This window comes from Grammomys surdaster, unplaced genomic scaffold (assembly GCF_004785775.1).
Source record: "Grammomys surdaster isolate TR1022 unplaced genomic scaffold, NIH_TR_1.0 63, whole genome shotgun sequence".
Lineage (NCBI taxonomy): Eukaryota > Metazoa > Chordata > Mammalia > Rodentia > Muridae > Grammomys > Grammomys surdaster.
This window is the reverse complement of record NW_021604565.1, coordinates 16,360,884-16,384,147: the sequence shown is the minus strand read 5'-3', so window position 1 is coordinate 16,384,147 and position 23,264 is coordinate 16,360,884. Positions and strand designations below refer to the sequence as shown.

The 23,264-nt window shown below is 38.7% G+C and overlaps 1 protein-coding gene across 1 annotated transcript in view; it reads right to left on the bottom strand.

Annotated features, from left to right (window-relative positions):
* Rims2 (regulating synaptic membrane exocytosis 2) overlaps window positions 1–23,264 on the bottom strand; it is a 463,872-nt gene that overhangs the window by 47,888 nt on the left and 392,720 nt on the right. The window contains exon 24 of the mRNA XM_028767117.1: window positions 16,057–16,298. Coding sequence (XP_028622950.1) covers window positions 16,057–16,298 — 242 coding nt within the window. The remainder of the gene's footprint in view (window positions 1–16,056; window positions 16,299–23,264) is intronic.

Genomic DNA, 23,264 nt, shown 5'->3' with positions numbered 1-23,264 from the left:
GTGGGGCATGACTGAACACTGACTGCATATATTATATCAGACTTTCTATTAATTAGGGTGAGCCATGAATGAACACTGCATACGTCATACCATATTTTATATTACTTAGGGTGGCTATAAGTGATAACACTGGCTGCATACTATCAGGCATTGGCTTTGGAGATAATGCTTCCTTCTTTGTCAATACAGATCACCTAATGTTGCCTTTAGGCATTATGGAAAACTTTTACCATGACCATATTGCTTTCAGTTTTCAACTATAGCCCAGCTTTAGAAGATATATGTGTCCACAGAACTTAGTTATATTTACTACTTAACCCTAAAAATCCTTAGTGATAAAATATTTAAAAATTAATGAAGCTATCAAATATAGAATGTGATGTTTACTCAATTATAACACAAATTTATAAAGCAAAAGTTATCAGTCTCAGCTTCAGAAGATAAATGCGTATTCTTTTATACTCTGATAAATGGTTCAGAATTTCAATAGCTTTTCCCCAAATGACTGAATATAGTGTTAGCATATCATCCTGCAAGCCCACTCACATTTGCGTAGTCAAGAGAATGAGAACCTACAAATGTGCACAGACACTTGTGCATGGATTTTTACACCAGCATTATTCATAATAGTCAAGTGATGGAAACAGCCCAAACATTCATTAATACATGAACAGACAAATAAAGAGGGCACAATCACACAGAACATGAAAGCATAAGATAAAATGGGTAAATCTTAAGAAAAATTACTCTAAATGAAAGAAGTTAGTCACAAAAGACTAGCATCTGTATGGAAGCCTAGCACAGAGAGATGGAAAGCTATACTGACTAGGTTGACAGCAGCTGCCAGGTGGAGAAGGAGGGACGAGTTGGGGATGGACAGATAGCTTCGGGGATTGGGGGTACTTTTTAATGTGATGACAATATTCTCAAATTGTGGAGATGGTTGCACATAATCTGAATATATTAAAACTGTTGGGTTGTATAAGTTTTAAAGAGTGATGTGTTATGTGAATTATAGCTCAATATTGCTTCTAAAAGAAATTAATATATATAAATATGATGTAAAGAATTACTATGCTCTGAAAATTATAGAGCATGTACATGACAACTTTTAGAGCCAGATGTTTGTGATAAGAATATAATTATTGTCATAATACTATGCAGAATAGTACAAAATAGGATCTACTTGTTTGTATATAAAACCATGCAAATGAACAGAGCTTCTGCTTCCTCAGTCTCGTCTCTACTTTATGGAAGGTTTTTCTTTCTGTGTGCCTGCTTCATGAATGTGGATCCTTCCCCTAATACAAGCATTTCTTTAGTGGCAAAAACAAACAGACTCATGTAAATAGCTTTGAAAAAATCCCTAAATATTAATAGTGGATTGTGGAACTTAAAATTTCTACGTTAAGAACGTATTAAATATCTTTTATTTCTCAGGATAAAAAATTGTAACTTTCAAGTATAACATTCCCCAAACAGAAAAATATGTATTTGCAGGAGGGAAAAAGAAAACAAAAACATGAAAGTAGAAGTCTGTCAGTTAACATCCAATTCAAGATCCCTTTGTTACCCTAATTTATTACAGCAACATTTGCCTTGAGGTAGGTCTTTTATATGCCATAAAAAGATGTCATTAGCATTTAAGGAGAAATAAAATGATATGTATACAAATAAATATTCCTCCAGAAAAATGATTCCAAATGTAGGAATGCAGAATTATATTAGACAAATGTTGCTTATAGATTAGAGCATTCAATCATTATTTTTCAACTTTAATTAGGTATACTTTTTCAGTGAGGCACTGGAGAGATGGCCCAGCGGATACAAGCGTACGCTACTCTTGCGAGGATCCAAGTTTGGTTCCCAGGATCCATGTTAGGTAGTGCACAACCTTCTGTAACTACAGGTCCAGAGGACCTTACAGCCTCTTTTAGCCTCTTTTTACAAACACAGTCATTCGGATGTACATATGCATAATTAAAATAAATATTTTTTAATGAAAAAAGACTTATTTATATAGAAGAATCTGTGATGTATCATTTTCCTTATGTTTTTAATACTATAATGACATCATTCCCTTAAATAAAACTGACTTTCAAAGAAAAAAACTGAGTATTACAACAGCACAGATGCTTTCCCCTGTTTGTCATGTACATTTGCCCCACCTGCTGCTCTGGCTACAACCTTGAGTTTGCTTTAATGACAGAACCTTTAATGTACTCAGGAGTAAAGCCTATGCTTAGGGTACATGAGAAATCTTGGTTGGCAGCCAAGATTGAAGTTGTTCATGGAACCTAACTGTGAGATCTAATTCTCTTATACCCTGTGATAATAAAATAATTTCTTATAATGCTGGGCCAGTCATCATGAAGGCTTTCTGTCTATCTTCTTTCACTCTGTCTTTTCTTAAAGGTACATGCTGTAATTAAAAATTGAGGATTGTTTTGGATTGTATCCTAATTGACTCCACGAGTCCATATGATGAAGCCTTTATTGCCAGCGTATGGCAACCCTGAAGATGGTGAATTCTTTAGATGAGGTTAACCCAAGGAGGCTCAGGTGCTTCCCCAGATAGTCTAAGGGATTCTAAATCCAAGGCACACATCACTAAGGAGTCATTTGCTGAATGTGAGTTTGGAAATAATAACTTTCTCTCTCAATATCTTATCATGGCTTAACCTCCCCCATCTGTCCATGAAACTCCACTTCTTTGTTTAACACCTGTATTAACCACAGAGCAGATGTGTCTAAGACAAGCATCAGGAGACTCTGCTCTAGTCCAACGGCCCCCTTTCTGTGCTCACCATGCCCCATGCTGCCTATCTCCCCAGGTAACCACCTGAGTGGGAGGATGCTATACCTTGCTTTGGATTAGCTTTGCCCTTGCTCCTCTCACTCTGTTAGCACTTTGACATTTTCCCTTCTCATGCCTTTGAAAATACCAATAGCCAAAAATAGGCCTTAGATTGGCTAAAAGACCCAATGTCATATTAATTTATTAAATACTGCAATGATCTTAAAATGTAATAAACTATTTGGTTTTAAAACCAAAAAAATCCATAGCTAATATAGCATAGATAAAAGCATAAGTTTGCTTTGTTATTTGGCATTATGACTTATATAATGAAGATTTGGGTTTGAGAAATTTTTAAAAAAAAGTTTTTTCCTTCCCCCCTTAAAGTCACAGTAAGCTATTTATGGAGTAGTAGAAAGTGAATGTAAAATCTAATTTTTGTTTTTGGCAATCAGTTAAAGCAGTAATGAATGCATATCCAGTCTCTCAGACCCAGACTCTATAGCCTCTTCTAATTTTAAGCCTGTTTGTATAGACATTGTTAGGGTTCCTTCTCTTACTTCAAGCTGAAGACAAATGCATTTTAGAGACATTTTAAAAATCATTTGTGTTCAGCTGATCAGTTATACTAGTTTCTATACTAAAAAAGAAATGAGATATATAAAGTCTAAATATATATGAATATAGATTACTTCTATGAGCTAATCAATTATAATATAATAATCTGCATTCAAATTTTATAACTACATTTTTTTTTAAAAAACTTGGATTACTTTCCTCAGTGGAGAGAAGTTACACGTCCTTATGCTCAAGAACTTACAACCATCCATAGTGAACACAGCAACCAGCATTTTATGTTTAAAGTAGTGTATAAAAACTGCACTTGCATTTTTCTTATACTATTATTTGAAAGTATCAGGCGACTCTATATCTAAGTATCCAGTTTGTCCACATGACTAATTTTGAAAAGATCATGTTTAACCATTTACATATCCTTTTAATAATTTCTTAAGAACATTTTTAGGTAGCATTTTTTCTTGATTGACATGTAAAAGCTAGAAACTTGTTATTATGTGCTAGAATGACAGTAATATCAGCTTAGTTCTAAAAAAAAGTAGACATCACATAGAAGACACACACATTTACATTATTAATGTGTGTGTTAGTGCTTTTCAATTGCTGTGACAAAACACCATTACCAAGGCAAGTTATAAAAGAAAGCATTTAACTGGGGGTTCAGGGTTCAAGAGGATGAAAATGCATGACTGGAATGGTGGGGGGTATGGCAGCAGGCAGGCATGGCACTGGAGCAGTAGCTGAGAGATTACATCTGATCCACAAAAACAAAGAAGAGAGAGAGCACTAGCTGGCAATGGTCTGAGCTTTTGAAATCTCAGATTGACACACCTCCAGCAAGGGCACACCTTGTAATCATTCCCAAACAGTTCCACCAAATGGGAACCAAACATTCAGATCCATGGGCCTAGGAGAGCCGTCTTCATTCCAACCATCACAATGTGCTTACTAAGATGTAGCCCTACATAGAATATGGATAAATTTAAAAAGAAACTTCCTTACTGTAAGACATCATTAAGCAATGGACTAGCTTGTTTATCTGTTTTATTCTTAATTATGTTACTATGAGAGTGTGAGAAAGTCTCATTTCTGTTTGCTTGTTTGGGTTTTTTTTGCTTCAGTTTTCGATGCACAAAGTGTTCTTACCATCTGCTTCATTAAACAGAGGAAAGTAATTCAAGTTTTAAAAACATAGTTATCTCATTTAAATCAGAGACAATGTGTTGTTAACATTAATAAATCACATTGAAACATATTAACTCATAGATGTAGACCACATTCATATGTCTCCTGGCTTCCCATATTGAATACACTTGTTAAGTGTACCCCTTCCCTACACGTGTCAGTCAAGTAAGCACCAGGCTAAGATAGATGAAAGCTTTAGAGTTCGGTGATGGCAGAAGAAGAGCACTGCTAGAAACTTTATGTTGTTTTGAATGTGAAATTAAGGTCTAGGCTACATAGTAGGTTTTAATAGTGCGCCTTGCCCTGAGAGACTCCATTTCACAGGTGGCATTAGACTTCTTTGGGGAATGTAGTGTGCTGCACAAATGAAGAAGCCATTTGTGTGGCAGCACCCATGAGGCATAGGCTGGAGAGTAAGTTCTACCTAAAGGTAGACAGAATGCTGCCCTACACATTTATCAGGGTACATTGAAACTGTGGAGACACATGGGTGTATCTAGCTCCTCTGGAGAAGCAAGATGGAAACACACCAGCCTGAGGAAGGTGCAATGCTCTCATCTGGCCACTAAAAGGACAACTGTGAAGAACACTGTGACCTGGAGGCAGAGAATTCCTGACTGACCCGAGTCCTTCAGATACATTAGTCTAACTGTTGATGTGTCCTGTGTGAACTGCCACTGTTGATCCACTCACGTGACTACCTGGACTTGCTTCCTGTTGGCCTTTTCTTTTGCCTTGCATGATTCCTCCCTTCACTTCTTTAGCTTCTACACCATCTAGCTCTTCCCCTCTCTATTCTGACTTGTTTTGCATTTCTGTGAGCTGCCTGCTTCACAGGTATCTCTGAAACTCACTGAACCCTACTGAGACTTCTAAAGCCCGCGTATTCACAAACATATGGATATATTTACTATTATATATAATATGTGATATGAGAGTTAATATTAGTAATTAAGGTTGGGGTAAAAGAACTTGTGTTTGCCTAGGTAGGGCTACCAAGGGAAGCTAACTATTCAGAATGGTTTTGCCAATGAAACCACTATATCCTGTAAATCTGTGGTTCTTCAATACATTCTGACATTATGGAAACACCCATACATGTTTATTTATGTCTCTGAAATAGCACTCATGATAAGATTTAAGTTCAAAAGTATACAAAATTTCTGTAGAGAACAGAAATACTGAGAAATCCATGTGGAATTCATAGAGCTTACATTCAATCGCTAATACATAATTTTTCTTCAAAAAGAAAAGATACTATCTAATACTTATGTATATTTTCTTCATTATACAAAGGCTTATTCTTTAGAGTTGTGGATATATACATACATACAAGCATACACAGTACAACATCTATCTATCTATCTATCTATCTATCTATCTATCTATCTATCTATGTGCAATAGGATTAAAGTTTGAAAGAATTTAATCACACTCATTTGCTCTAAAGCTTGACCAGTATTGGTATGCAATGGCCTGGGAAATATGATGATGTTGCTGATGGTGGTCATGGTAACAGTTCATTGTTAAGGCTATATCCAATCAGAGAAGGGATCTATATTGTGCCTGAGTCAGCATGTTATGATAACCGGAAGAGAAATGCTTAGGGGTCTAGCCATTACTTATTTTTCATGAGATTAGTATGTAACTAAGAAAGGAAGCCAGACTGAATACTTAAATGTGCACCTATGGGTTTAGTTATAAAGAATGGCATCTTTTTCATTGTTTATAAGATTGAGAGTTTTATTTTTAAGGAGAGATCCTTTAATTTGTTTAATTATCTCTGTGAAGAAAATTTTCCAAGTGAAATAAATCAAATAAATATTATATTTGAGATGAAATCTTACAATCTTTGTGTTAAATCTGTTTTAACAAACTAAAGTAGAATTTTGTCAAACTAGAGTTTCAATAAGATATTTCACAATTGACTGGGACAAGGGAGAGGAACTCAGTCTGTTGGAGTTAGAACTCTGAGATCTAACCTTTAGTCCCAGGAAAAGAAATAATTGCTGGAAGTAATAGAAAGAAAAAACAAAACAAAACAAACAAACAAACAAAAAACAAACCAGGAGGAAACAGGTACAGAGAGACTTTGAGTATCAGGCAGCCCCGAATGGAGAGACAGTAGGTCTGTGCCCCTATCCCCTACATTCAGCGCCGTATTTCCTTTGGAAAAGGGCTTTTGGCTGAAAGGTGGTGAGGAAAATGCCTCTGTCTGTTCTCTGTGGACATCACATCTTGGAGGCTGTTGGTATTAGAAACTGCCTTTATGGTTATATGTTGCCTCTGAATCCAGCAATGATGGTGACATCACCCATAGGTGACAGGGACCTATGCATCTGTTGCCATAACAATCGCCATACATTCCCAGCATCCGTCTGGTTTACCTCCCACCTTTACCTGCAAGCAGTTATGTGTCAGCCTAAATAAAAGGCAGACCTTCTTGACCTTCGCTCTCTCTTCTCTCTCTTTTCTCCCACTGTCTCTTTCGCCCCTTTTGCCCCTTTCCCCACAATAAACTTCTCTCACGTGGAACTGTACTGGCCTGGTATGGTTTGTCTGGACATGAGCCACGTTTCTAACACCACATTGGTGTCATGACTCAGAAACTCCTAGACCCAGCTGTGCCTGCCTTTGGTGGGGGCCATGACTGACACATCATCTCTGGGCAGCCACATGGTCACTCGTCGGACTGCTGCAACCACAGCTGCCAAGCACAAGCATGGGTTCTGACTGAAGCCAACTGCAGCCGCTCTCACCACCACCACCACCACCACCTCCACCACCAGGCCCACCATGCTGCGTGGATTTAACTGCAGCTGCAGCCACAGCCCCAGCCACTGCCACTACTTGGATTTCTGCCACTGCAGCTGCAGACCACTGCAACCTGCTGCTACAGGACTCACAGACTTCAACCACGTGAGCTGCTGCCAACACGGTCCACCACCGTGGGCTAGTTCTGCTGCATGGGTTATGGGTAGATAGCAACCATACAGTTTCATGTTTCTTGCTACCAGGCTGCTAAAATTCTCACACAAACATCAGCATATTGGTAAGGTTTTCCTCCAGTTGGTGGGGAGGTCCCCAATTTCCCAAAAAAGGGCCTAGCCAGCCTTTATGAGCTAAGGGGTTGGCATTTTACAGCCACGGTCCTTATGACCAGCCTCCTAGCTGACGTACAGGATAAGACCCCTACCCTTGGGTCACTACACCCTGGAAAGCGGCTCTCGCATCCCTCCCCTCCAGGCTCTTGCAGCCATTCAAGAAAATCTAGGCCTATTCGGAGTTCACCATAGCCTCTGTAAGGTCCAGGTGACCACTTGGACATCTAGCCTGGCTGAAATTTTGTTATTGAATTATTCTCCGGATGCCAGTACAATCCAATAACTTCCCAATGAATGCTTCGTTGTCTTCGAACATACCTCCAGGCTCCCCACTGGGATCTCTCCTGGAAAAATCTCAAATCTCTGAAGTTAACGCTCAACTTGAAAGCATCAAAACTAGTACACCTCTGCAAAGAGGTCTGCATTCAGTACCTGTTAGACACTGGTGTCAATGGTCACTTAACGGCACACTAGGTCCAATTATTTTAAGGGATGTTCATACACACTGCCAGTGGTCTGGTAAATGGAAAGAGGTTCCCTATGCCCAAGTGTTTACCTATCTTTGCTCCAACCCCTCCCTGTGTTCTTTTTCCTCAACCCAACTTCTCTTAGCCATGAAACCTCCACCAGATGACAATACAACCCTCAGTCCAGCTAACAAACCACCTCCTTTCCACCGCAGACCTTTTTCCATGCCTCCAAAAACCTGAACTGCTACCTCAGTTTCTCCTTTTCACCAGGCTATCGCAGAACCTCCTTGCTTGACCTCCCCAGAACCCTCCCGTCCTCCTGAGCCAGCTTCAGGTCGCTCCAATTGCCCGGCATTAGCACCTAGCTTAAGTCCCCCCATCACCTGCTCTAAGGCCACAGCCAAACCCCCAAGTCCTTCTTCCCCAGGGACACCTGAACCAGCATTGGTCCTTCCTTTAAGGGAAGTTGCTGGGGGTAGATAGCCTTGTCAGAGTACACGTTCCTCTCTCGCTGAGTGAACTTTCTCAAATAAAAAGCAGACTGGGTTCCTCCTACACCTCTAACTCCTCCATCTTTATTAAAGAGTTCCAGTACATCACTCAATCTTATACCTTGACTTTCCATGATGTACACATGATTCTTGCTAATAATTTACTTCCTGAAGAATGCAGGTGAGTTTGGGAGAAGGCAAGAACACATGCAGACGAAATTCATCAAACAGATAGAACATATTCGACTGGATCTGAGGCAGTACCTGACCAAGATCCTCGATGGAATTACACTTCTCCAGGTGGTATCTTAGCCAGGATTCATAACCTGTCTCCTGGCTGGTCTCTGGGGCAGCCCTAAAACCAGTACATTTTAAAAAACTCCAAGAGGTTATCCAGGACATACAGGAAAACCCATCACAATTTTTAGAATGCTTCACAAAGGCTTTATTGAAATGCAGTAATCTGAACTCTGAAAACCCAGAAGGTGAGCAACTACTGATGACCTACTTCTTTTCTCAGAGCTGCCCTGACATAAAAGCCAAACTTAGCAAGCTGGAAAGGGGACCCTTAATTCCACAGGCAGAAGTCTTAGGCCTGCAGGCAAAAATACCATATGCTGGCAAAGGCTGTCCAACCAGTTCTAGCTCCTGCTCTGTATTACTGGTCTTCTAAGGCTCAGAGACCACCAGGCTCCTACTACAAATGTGGTCAACAAGGTCACTGGGCGAGGGCTTGCCCTAAGTTCCACAAGCCAAAGGAGCCACGTCCTAGGTGCCATCAGGAGGAACAGTGGACTGTCAATTGCCCTCACACTGCACAGGACAGAGGGACATCACTCCCAGATAACCCTCTAGCCAATCTCCTAGGCTTGGCTATGAACAACTGAAGGGGCCAGGGCTCCCTTGACTCAACTATTGCCATCACTAGCGGGGAGCTCCCGGGTAGTCATCATAGTATGTGGATGGACCATTTCCTTCTTCTCAGGGCCATGTCTTAGTCAGGGTTTCTATTCCTGCACAAACATCATGACTAAGAAGCAAGTTGGGGAGGAAAGGGTTCAGCTTACACATTCACATTGCTGTTCATCACCAAAGCAAGTCAGGGCTGGAACTCAAGCAAGTCAGGAAGCAGGACAACGGAGGCCATGGAGGGATGTTACTTACTGGCTTGCTTCCCCTGCGTTGCTCATCTTGCTTTCTTATAGAACTCAGTGTTATCAGGCCAGGGATGGCACCACCCACAATGGGCCCTCCCTCCCCCACTTGGTCACTAATAGAGGAAATGTCTTATAGCGGAATCTCATGGAGGCATTTCCTCAACTCAAGTTCCTTTCTATGTAATTATTCCAGCTTGTGTCAAGTTGACAAAAAACCACTTACTTGGTTCTGACGGACTTTTGGGGACTCACTTCTCTCTCGTTTTCCTACTGTCGGGGTAGGAGGACAACCTTACCTTCCTTACCAGCCCCCACTGAAAACATGCTTATAATCTAGAAACATCTATTCTTTGGCAGCTGTGGTGCTTCAGAACTGACAGGGACTAGAGGTCCTGACAGCTAAAGAAGGTGGCTTTTGCCTATTCCTCCAAGAAGAATGCTCTTGTTACATCAACCAATCTGGGATAGTGAGAAATAAAATCCAGGAGCTATAATCAGACATATCGAATTTCAGGGAACATGAGGCCTCCGATTCCTGGATTTTCAGAAGCCCTATGTGGAAGCAGATCCTCCCTTTCATAATGTCTTTCCTAGTCTTCTTCCTGGAGTTATAATTCGTTCCCTGCCTCATTAGTCTTATTTCTACATTCCTTCTACGACAAATACAAAAGATTTCTAACCAAACTATTAATCAGTTCCTGTTACAGGATTACCAGCTGCTGTCTCCATAGGAGCCTGATGTGAATGTTTACCAAGTGGACCCAGATGGTGAAAGTCAGCCACACCCTGAAATTGACCATACCTCTAAACAGCAGGAAGCAGTTAAGAGACACGATGCCCCTTTCCCCTTCCCCCCTTTTCTTCTCTTTATGATAAGAAAAAGGGAGGTATGTTGGTATCAGAAACCAGCTTTATGGTTACAGGTCGCCTCTGAATCCAGTGATGACAGTGACGTCACCCATAGGTGACAGGGACCACACATCTATGCCAGGGCAATTGCCATACATCTTGATCTTCACTTTCTCTTTTCTCTCTTTCCTCTGTTTGTCTGTCCCCCCTTTGCCCCTTTCCTCACAATAAACCTCTCTCATGTGGAACTATTCTGGTCTGGTGTGGTCTGTCTGGACATGAGCCGAGTTTCTAACACACAGAGGCCCTCTGTGGAGCTATTTGCTTTTCCTTGGACGTTTGTAGTATCACCTAAGTTTGGCACTATACTGTCACTTTCCTCAGCAAAATGATTCTCTATCTCAGCTCAGACTTTCTTACGAGCTCTAACTATATTTTGATTTTTCTAAGCAAGTAAAAAGCTGCCAGTAAAAGGAAATGAATTTTGCATATATCAGACAACACAAACACAAACAAGGTTACTCTTAGGATTAAAAGCACCTGTTTACAACATTCGATTACTTCCTAGCTCACGTGCTAAAGAGAAGCATTCTAGATGCTACTTTGCCAATGTTGTACTCTACAACACATATCTCAACTAAACTACAATTGCTGACCTCGTCCCTCATAGCAGATACAGCATACAACTGAAATCCAAAAGTTATTTGGCTTCAGTGATGGAAAGAGGGACAGACTAGGTTAGTATCCTCTGTAAGGAACTCTTCAAGGTAAGCTTTGGAAATTTGACTAATTACACTCTATTTGTTAAAGAATGTCTATCCCACTGGAACATACATATCAAACAAAGATATGTGCTCGGGTGAGCACATATCAAATTGGTTGTTAAACAGTAGACCTCAGTAGATAACCACTGAATAATTTTAAAACTCTACAAAGTAGTGACAGTTTCAATTAAAAATCCCACTTATCTTAGAATAAAACTATTTACTGAATCACTTTATAATTTACAAGGTAGTAACAGTTTTAATAAGAAAACCCCATTTGTCCCGAAGTAGAACATTGCAAGGATGCTCACTTAGAACTGTGCAAGAGGATCGAGTCTGTGTTAGTGTTGCTTGCAAATTCAAAAGTCTGCAATGCAAAACAGAATTCAAGCCCTTGGGGATAGTGAGTCAACAGTCCTTTTACATGCATACATTGGAAAACCATCTACACAGTCCCTCCTTACCACTGCTCATACTTACACTATTTATTTGCAAATTATTAATTTTCCAACAGCTAACTGCAGATGTTTTTGGGAGTCTTCATAGTTAATTAAAACAGGACCCAAAAGAGTAAAAGGCACATAGCAGCTCCGTGTGCCTACTAAGGCGTAGAGCTTGTTACTTCCAACGGCCTTGACCTCAAAACGGCATTTCTGTTGATAGCCAGATATGCGGAAAACCTTAAAGCATTTGGTTCCAACAAAACTAAGAGATTTCTTTTCTTTACCTGAGTTCTTGGCTCAGAAACATACTATTTCTGGTCTTACTACACTCATTTACACTTACTACACTCATTTACACTTACTACACTCATTTACACTTACTACACTCATTTACACTTACTACACTCATTTACACTTACTAGGCAACTACTGAATATCCCATGATCAGCTGCTTTGGCTGTTTACACCTTAAATTTGTAACCAATTAAATGAAGTAAAGCCTATATTAAAAGTCTTACCCCGAGGAATTTTTACTCTGAAAGGAAGTTTTCCCTCTGCTGATATGAATGGAACTAATTACAAAGCACACAGCAGATGAAATGGAGTCACAGCAAGAGGATGACTCTGGAGTCAGATCTGTGTTCCATGAAGCCTTTGATGTGTGAAAAGGTGTGATGATTTAGAAACTTAAGGATGTAAAAAATAAACAACAAATTATTGCTACGATTAATCATCTATTTTAATAACTAGTAAATATGTTAGGAAAAGTCTAAATATTAGTAACAGATGTGTTCTTTAGTAAAAAAACACGTAAATTGTGAAAGTTGACTTTCATTTCTTCTTGCATTGCCAACACAAAAGTATATAAAATATAGTGACTTAAAAACTGCATCATAGTATTTTGAATCTCTTATCTTTTCCATAACATTAATAGAACTCAAAATCACCCCCCCCATATTGGTACCTATGTTGGCACCTATGTTCTACCACATGGACTTTGAAATATGTTACATTAATTATAAAAAGTATTTTTCAGATGTTATGAAAGTATGTATGTAAACTATAGATAAGAATCTTAGCACCCACATGATTCAGTTAGAATTAGACCCCAAGTGATTCAATTTGTGACAGGAAAACAAATAAAATAACACAAGAATTTTAGCAAATGAATAACTCAAAACCTACATATATAGAAAGGAAAAATATAAAATTCACATTTGTAGACATAGAGGACATTTCCTTAACAATAACTTTTAAGACTTTTTGTTTGTTTTGATTTTTCAAGACTAGATTTCTCTGTGTAGCCTTGGCTGTCCTGGAACTCACTTTGTAGACCAGATTGGCCTCAAACTCCAAAGATCTGCCTGCCTCTGCCTCCTGAGTGTAGGTGTGAGCCACCACCAACCCACCAGCTTTAAAGAGTTTTATTCTGCAAAAGCAATAACAATAAGACACTACTAGATGAGACACTGGTGAGGAAACACTTGATGTTCATGAACCCACCCCCGCCTTAGAAGAAAGAGGGACTTTCTTTGGAGAGTGTGGCCACTGTTAGGTAATCCATGATCCAGTGGAGAGCCGCACACCCATGAGTACATGGGCAACACTAATGCAACACTAATTGCTTATTAGGGAAAGATAATAAGTTAAAGGAGGACCTGTTTACACACACACACACACACACACACACACACACACACACGCACACGCACACGCACACGCACACGCACACGTTTGTGTATGTAGTAGCTATGTATATTACAAATTCTCTTAGCTTTTCTGTAGTTGAACATAGATGATCTAAATTCTTGTTGTTACTAGGTGAAAACTACTAAGTTGGTGCTTAGGAATAATTGCCAATTTTAAACATGATTAAAATTTTTACAATAAAGTACTTCTGAATAATTAATAAAAACAATGACAAAGAGGCCTTATGTTCTGCTCTCTAATACATAGAAAAGGCACAGCAGGGAATATTTAAAAAAGTTAAGTTCACCAACATTCACAGTATTTGTAAAGATCAATATTTATGACTACATAGAAACCACGTCTCCTCTCTGCAACCTCCTCTCTGAACCCAGCCCTACAATTCAATCCTCTAACGAGTATTGCCTCAGTTTACTGCTCTTATCTATTGTGATCTTCTGACAGGATTTAGTTGTAAGCATAGTCTGAACTTTGTAACTCTCAGATTTCTGTCAAAAAGTAGACGGATTTAGTTGAATATGTTTGGGATATCCGCATATCTGCACTGGGGATTTCCACAAATGTCAATTCAAGGCATCCAAGGTAATCGACTCACTCCTCTTCAGTCTCTCCCCGCACACTTCTCCTCTGCCTCCTATGTGTCCCATGCTGGGTGATCTACGGACGGATGCACATAAGGAGCTTTGAGCCGCCTCCTCATTTCCTCACGTCTACGGTGGTCAGTGTGTGAGTGTTCTGCCACTGACACAGACTCTGGGAGCAACAGATGAAATATTTGTCTCAGACTAGGTTCTAAATATCTTGAGAGAATAAATGATGTTTGCTTGTCTTTGTGCTTGATGTATCAGATATATAAGTGCTCAATACTTGCCAAAATTTTCATTAAGTGAAATTTATTATATAGGTCAATACCAGATATTATCTAAGTTTTAGTTGTATTTTTCACTTTAATAAAAAATAAGTGTTTTTTTTTTTACTGACATAAAATTTCACGTTAATTGAATGTGATGTTTCAGAAAGTGTATGCATTGCTTAATGTTTCACTGAGTTAAACACCATAGCATTTTCGTTCTTGAAGGCCTTTTCTCAAGCTTGTTTGGAACGCCAAGCACACTGTTGTTCTGGTTTTTCGCAGTACAAGGACTGCTTTGCTTCTGTCCTAATGCAGCTCAATAGCCAGACATCTGTTTTTCTTCACCAATTTTCGTGCAATTCTAATTCTTTTTAAAACATAGACTATTTTACAGCAATTTCAGATTTGTAGATGTTTGCACATGTTCAATAAGAAATTGCAATAAAGTTTTAATTGCTAAAAAGTACAAGACATCTGTCAATCAAAATCCCCACATTAGTTATGCCAAGACAACATTTAATTATGTGTATTAGCTATGTTTGAAATAATTTAAAAGTAATCTGTGCATCTGTGAACTAAAATCATGTTCCTGTATAAGCATTAGAAATAGCATTTTAAAACACCAAATAAAAATTTACAATAACAAAATCTACATTAATACAGAATGCTGTAACCAGAATTTAAAGAATACTATCAAATAACTATTTCAATATGGTTTGAAAAGTATGATTTGCAAAACCAAGATTAGCCGGGTCCATGGGTTAATACAAGCTGATATTATTTTGTGTTGTAAATATATACTCTGATTTCCAATAAAAACCCCTAGCATCCAAACAGAAATTAGATTTAATCCAGTTGCCTATAATTTATTTTGCTATAAAAGAATACCATGCTACATGTCTTTTTTAGAGTAGAAGATATGTTATTATTTCCAAGATACCAGGGTTTTAATGTTTAATTAGCAACATCTATTTGAAAAAAGACATTGCTTTGACTCACAAATTTCTTAATTGCTAACAGTGGCGTTTCTGAGTAGGAGTGTTGTATATAATTTATTTTTGCAGATGTAATTAGAAAATGAATTTTAAAGTAGCAAAGCCTCGAATATCTTCACTGTCAGCAGGAAAAAAAAAAAAAAACCTTTTGGTCCCAGCAGCTGAAGAATACAGTTTGAAGTTTTCTCTAGGAAATGAAGACTTAGTGTGGAAATTGACAGTAGTGGTAAATGTTGCTTACAAGCTGAAAAGAAAGTTAGGTTGTCAGCAATAAACATAAAATATGAGATGTCATCTCCATTGCAAATTGCTGGGAATGAATGTGGCAAAGCTCCAGGCGAGGAACCTAGGGGAAAGCAAAAGCCAGAAGATCAAAGCTACCTCCTGGGCATCAGCAGCAGCAGTTAGTGGCCAGAGCTTCTCCCCTGGGGAGCAAAGACACACATTTCCAACAGTGGCCAACATTCACTTTGAAGCAGGCTGTTTGATCCCTGCAAGAAAACTTCATTGTTACATTTCAAAGGGATGAACTAGTAGTCTAAAACGGTCCTTTTCCTTCTGGACGCTGTCATCATCCACACACTACTGTGATAAAATGACATGAAAAAATGCATATTGTAACAACAACTCAAATATGAAGTCAAGAGTAACATAAAAATTCCTACCCGTTTGGCTGAGTTGAGAGGCACTGCGACTTTTCCGTGAGAGACCAACAATAGCTACCATTTTGGCCCCAATGCTAGATCGCCGCTTCTTGCCACTGGTACCCAGGGCGCCCACAGCAGTGTCGGACTGGCTGCCGTCATTCTTCTCCAGTGAGCACATGTCTCCACTGATGCTGGTGCTTTTGGTCATGTTCTTCCCTGACACGCCCATCTGTCTGTTTTGCATTTTGGATGTAAAGACACTGTCAGCCGGTGGATCATTACAAATGAAGATGAGAGTGGCAAGGGAAAAGACAGAAGAGGTATTTTAGATGAAGCATCAGGAATACGACAATCAAATTTTATTCTTTTCGGAATGCACTTTTAGGATTTAAAGTTTTTCAAGTAGTATAATCTTAAATACTTTTTATTCACTATCCAGGCAACTGTAACACATAAGGCAGCTATGCAAAAAGTCAGACTTGCCAGGCGTGGTGGCACCCGCCTTTTGTCCTAGCACCTTGGAGGCAGGATGGTGTCTGTAAGTTCTAGGCCAGCTTCGAGGGCAGTAAGCAGAGCATACTGGTCAGACTCACAATTTCCACTCTTGGGGGCAATGGTCATGGATGACAACTCAGGGGCTTACGTAAGAGCAGGCCTTGCGGCAAGGCCACATGTGCTTTAAGAAGGCTTATTTAATGACGGTTACATTTTCTTAGAGGGCTATTTTCATTAGTTTTAAGCATTTAAAAGTTGTTTTTCTTTACTTGTGTTTGAAATTATTGTCTTGGTTCAAGTTTTCAAAAATAAAAATTGCCTCATATGTTTAGACAGAGTCAGAAAACAAGTAATGAACTACTGAAACATGGGAACGGACAAGACTAATACTGCAAAGGGAATAAACTATAGTCAAGCCTCTGGAGTTTCCCCGTTCCTCTGCAGCAGTAGCCGGCAGTGGGGATGAAACTTCTGCGCGCATGCTCCCCAGCTGCTCCTTGTAAACCCGGGGCTGTGTGAAGGACGCAGCCTGTGAAGGGACTGGGAAACTTAGGTAGGCACCATTATTTTGATTTGGTACTGGAGTCATCATTTGCGCTTTACTGTGGCCCTGATAATGAAGGATGGGACTGTTCAGCACATGAATAGTAAAAGAAAGGAATAAATACCCAACAGACAAAAATATCTCCAAGTATTTAAAAGGAAAAAGGCCAATGTGAAAATTTAAAACTACATTGAATTATTTTATCCCTCATATTAATTTTAATGAGAAAGGAGGCAGAGAGAAAAATCAGTGCTTTTATTTTTATAGTACCCCAAACTAACAATTTTTCAATTTGTTCTCTTAATAAGTAAGAGAGAACAGAGTAAAGTCCGTGGGAGGCAGTCACACAGTTGGCTCCCAGCCCTGCTGCGACGTCTCGGACACATTATGAAGATCGATTGTTCTACTCTGAGCCGTAGGTTTATCATTTAAAAAACAATATTTATTTTAAATAATTTGTAAGAAAAAGCTGATAAATGAAAATTATAATATTTGGGAATATGGAGAGGGTAAAGCCTTCCAAAATGTGTTATCAACAGTAGTATGACATTTATACCTGTGACTAAAGAATACAGGGGATTAAAATGTCTAAACGGTTTTATTACAGCCCCTTCATACTGTTGGAAAGTACACAGCCCTGATTCAGGACACCAGAGTTTGATCTTTGGCTCTCCTGACTGACTATCTAACCTTGGCAGAACTGTTTTGATTTTCAGTTCCCTTATTTAACAAGATGGCTCCAGGCCAATGTTAGGTTCAGAGCAAGAGCGATAGAGACTCTGCTTCCCTTCTGAGAGTTGTCACCACCGCTGCCATCATTCAGTGAAACTGTGTGAAGCCTTCGGAAGTACAGTATCTGGATATATGAAACATCTTTCTTTCCAGATAGCTCATGGATTCGTGGTAAATAAGCACAAAGGTTTAACATCTGAGTTTTGGAGCATGCTCCCAGGAGAAAAAGAAAAGCCTCAGCCATGTGAAAGTTTAGTTAAGAGGAAGGCTTTAAGATAAAGGCATATGTCCCGCAGCCGTACCAACAGCATTCCAGTGGCATAGGGGTGTGCAGTGGTATGCATGCATACCTTACTAAGGAAGCACTGAGTCTACTCCATAAAAAGCAAGTCAGACATACACAATATTTCCTGTTACATCTTCTGCCTTTTCTTATTAATTTGCATAGTTGGATACAAAGGCCATAATCAAAATTAAAAAATGATAATGGAAACTATTAAAGCAATATGTAGATGATAAATATTAAATATAAATAAATAATAAATATTGTGATGTTACTATGGTTATACAGACAGGTATACTCACTTTAACATAACTTTGGACATCTATGGTTGGGAGTAAATTGACAGCTTTATGAAATGAGTGTGCTTTCCATCTTGTACTAACCCCAGGGCTGAGAGGAAGAGCAGATCCATCCCACTCACATGTGGAGGAGGAGGTTGAGGGTAGGATTCCTGTCCTTCCCTCACTAGCATCACCTAAACTAAACCAAACAAACAAATGCTTTGCTTGGGAACTCTTTGGAACTGTCACTGTGGTTAGGAACACAGTCCTGTCACACTAGAAACTATACCAGAGGATAAGTTCTTAAGGGTCTGGAACGTGATCAGTTTCAGCACCGCTATGTACGCATCAATGAGGCTTCCGTTTGTTCTCTGGTAGTTTGCTTGTTTGTGTGCTGTTTCTGTTTCTCTGCGTTTGAGACAATGTCTTGGTGATGTAGCACTGGCTTAACCTGGTACTTAATATCTAACCAAGCTGGCCTAAGGTGGGCACTCCTCCTGGCTCTGCCTTCCAAGTGCTGGGATTGCGGGTAGATATGCACTGTACCTGGCTCAGTGATATATTTCTGAAGAGAAATTTGGCAACATGGATTAAATATTTTTTAAAAGCATACTGTTTAGCCTACAAATTCAACTTTCAGGATTTAAGCTAAGGTGAAACTCAACAAGGAGTATAGCTTAAGCTGTAATTATATTTATTACAAAATTAATGACAATGTAAAAAATACCTAATGGAAACAAAGAAATACAGAGGAACAAATCAATTAATATCTAGTTCAACAATAAGGAAAAAATACTTTTGACAGAGTGTATGTTAATAAATATTTATTAACATAAATATATGCTTACTGGGAGATGGAGGCAGATATTTGTAGCTTCCTTTAGCTGGCATATATATTATATAGGGATTTACTCTACTATAGAGGACACAAGAAAATTTAAGCCCTGGAAGGCGGTGTCAGTTAGGGTTGCCTAGATTAGCGTGGCTGGGGTATGTCTACGGGGATTGTCCTGATTACAGTAAGTTATGTGGAAGGCGTCTGACTGAAGTGGTGTGCTGTCTGTGTCTGGGTCCTGGACTACGTAGAAAGGAGAGCATGCGCTCTCCGACACGGACCGAGTCTCCCTCTTGCTCTGCTTGTCTTGCCTAGCTGCTGGGGTCCTTTCCCTTGATTTCTTCACTATGAGACACTACAACCTGGAGTGGTGAGCTCAAAGGAAGTCTTTCACCCCTGAGCTGACCTTGTAAGGATATTTTTATAACAGCAACAGGAAATGAAGCCTGGAACAGCTAAACCAGGCAATTTGGAAAGTCTGGATGCATGAGTTGATGAACCAATTAGGTACATAATAGAAAATAATGAAAGTATAAAGATAAAGAGAATGATTTGTATAGAGTGGTTATTTTATATAAATATAACAATATATTTATAATAATATAAATAATATAACATATTGTTATAAATATAGCAAAATATTCATGTTTATGAAAATATAGGAAACATATATGTGTATAGATACCATTGTACTAAAAGTAGCTTTAACTTTTTTCAAACAATATTTTTAATGTCCATTTTTTCTATTCTGTTTTTTTCCAGCATAAACAAAAAGAATCAGCAGCAACAACAACAAAATAGAACAGACTAAGTTAGAAGAGGCATAAGAAAAGAGCGGAGACCAACAGTAAATTTTCTTCACACAAGTGGAAAAGTGTTGAACCTTTGCTCGTTCCATGAATTAAAGACTATGGCTTTCTAGCTATTCCTGTGTAGTACTAAACTGTATGATTAATTGCAGGGTGCTCAGTTCCAGACAAAGTTTCCATATTTTTAAATATGACTTTCTATTTTCTAAGTTTTGGTTTTAAAACAAATATATAAGTTTAAAGAATACAGCTAAGTGGCTTAGTCTCAGAATTACCATTTGTAAGAGCAGGAACATGTAACAGCACTGTAAATAAGAAGTTTTCACATGTGAACAAACATTTTATTGCGTGTACCACTGGGAAGTGGGGGAGAAACTTAAACACTTAGTGAGTAGTGTATTTTACAGAAGGTCCAGCAGCAGAAACTGCGGAGTGTAGACAGGGCAGCAGGACCGAGACTCACAGTGAACAAAATGCACACGGGACTAGCTACCCTTCTGAGCGTTATCTCCTGGCAAGGCACAGCTGGTCTTCCCACTGTTTTGTTTCCAGATATCACGTGTAAAGAGAGAAACTGTTAAGACTCTAGTGCACGTGTCCATGTATCACGCAGCAAGGCCAGGGGTCACCATCAGAGGTGACGCTGTCTTCCTCCATTGCTCCCCTCTTACTTTTTGAGGCTGTATCTCTTACTGAACAAAGAGCTGACAGATTCAGTGAGACCAGCTGGCTGGTCGAGCTTCTGGGATCACCCTGTCTCTGCCTATCGGCTATAGGATTACTGGTGTGAGCTCTGTGCCCAGCTTGTACACGTGTGCTGAGCATCCAAAGCCAGGTCCTCATGCATGCACAGCAAGCATTTCGCCCACTAAGCCATCTTCTCAGTTCCTATAAGTCAATTTTAACTACAGTCTTGGCAGTTGTTGGGTAGAGATTTCATTTTTAAAGTGTTATATCTTGGATTCTAGCTTATAACTTGCATGGAAAAATATAAGGATAAACATCTTGTGTCTGCATAAAGTTCCCTTATTTAAAAAAAAATCCTCTGTATTATCTATTGTTCCTTTCCTAACACATGGAACTTAAATGTTGTTTAGTTTACTACTTAGTAAGCTTTCCTTCACTATAGCCCAGATGACCATCTAAGCACACACAGTGACGATCATCCATTAGACAGTGCTTAAGGAGTAGTAACTATCACCAGAGTTGGGATATGAATGATCATGCTTGCTGGCTGTGTAAGAATGCTGGCAGGGCTTAAAAGAGAAATCCACTCTACTGTCAAGACAGCCCGATGGGATTGAGCATTGAAGAAAACCTCTCTGAAGCACATGGAAAATTGAATTTCTCATAGTAATCCTTTCATTTTAGTTATGCTAAAAGCTTAACATTTAAGATTTTAAATATTATTGGATGTGCTAGATAAGAACGCATTATATGAAAGTGATACAGTACAATAGTGTAGAACTTTTCAGTGCTTTGAGGGCATATGTATATCACAACGTGAATGCCCTGAGGTTGGGAAAGAATGTTTAGCTAAGTAGTGAGGTATTTTTGATAAAAGATATCTGTCTTGATGATAGTCATTAGTGACAAATCTTTAAGGGTTCAAGTCTTGAGTCTCATGGCAGAGAGAAATGCTGAGAGGTCTCAGAATAGTTTACTGTTTACTTGAGATCAACTAAAGGACATGTGACGCCCAGACTTTCTGAAATTACTTTGCCAACAGCTAACTTGTATGCAAGATCTTAATACAGTAAAACTTCTTTAGAAAAAAAAAAGAATTTTCCTTGAGGAAAACTATTTCTCCCACTTGCAGCATTCCTTAATGTAGGGTTGAAGCCAAGAGCACACCAATTGGTTATCCAATATCAAATAGTCAGCTCTGAAAACATATGAATAACGTTACACAGGCTGAACAGGCTATATACAGGAATATATATATGAGTAACATATATTCCTATATATTATTAGTATGTATATACTAGGTATGTATAATAATACGTAATACTAATTAATGAAAAGAGAGGACATAAATGTAAAAGAGACCAAGTAGGGGCATATGGAAGGTTTTAAAGAGAGAAAAGGGAAGAATATCATATATATTATGATTAATATGATATATTATGATATATAATTATGTTATGATCTCAAAAATAAAAGAAAACAAGAATTCTTGATTTCAACTCTTAACATGTCCAGAAACCCTGATAAAGACAAGCATTGAAGAAAAATGTCTCTGAAGTATGTAGAAAAAAACTCATAGTAATTCTTTGATTTCAGTTATGATAGAAGCTTAAGATTTAATATTGTTGGACTGATAATCCCCTTAAAATCTATTTTGTAGCTGCTATGTGGCTGGCTTTGTGTTCCACATGGGAGCTGTAGCAGAGAATGCCCTTGTTTTCACGACTCTTTCATTTATGGTCCCATGGGGAAAAATATAAAAGGATGGTCATGTCAACTAGTGGTATGTGATGAGGAAAAATATTCATAAAATAGAAAATGATGATCTAGAAAGTTTAGGTGAAAATTTAGGGAGATTTCTCTGAAGAGGAGATAATCGGCTGAACTCTGAATAATGAAACCAAGTCACCTACAATGAATGAATAATCTAGGCATAAAGGTGATGGATCAAGCCATTTACCTTGAGGCAGAACCAAGACTGTCTATTAGACAATTTAAAAGCTACATAGGTTGAAACCACAGGATAAAGCCTGGATGTACTCGATCAAAATCACAGCATGAAATGCTTATTCTTATTAAAGGAGCTACTCAGATGTTACCCCTGAACTGAGACCTGAGACTATCAGAACACAGATTGCATAGGTTGTTCTACCAGAAGACTTGGGGATCTAGTGCCAGTATTTTGTCTCTCAAGACACACTCAATCAAAGGTTTCTAGAGAGAGACCATAGGGTCTAGTGCCAGTATTTGATCTCTGAGATCATAAATACCCTCTTTAAAGAGACGTTTCTCTGTAAAGGCTTACTCAGAAAGAATTAGGAATACTCCTTAGTCCAACACTTACAATTATTTACAATTAGTCTATCTCTATATTAATCTCTTATTTTTGAATTTATAAATACTTCCTTAAATTATTAGAAAAATACATCCTCTCTCTACTATGATTGTAAACACTTATTCAATGAAAATAAAATGAACTTGTGATTCATAATTATTACATATTCTCATGGCTCCCTTCCTTCCTTCCTTCCTTCCTTCCTTCCTTCCTTCCTTCCTTCCT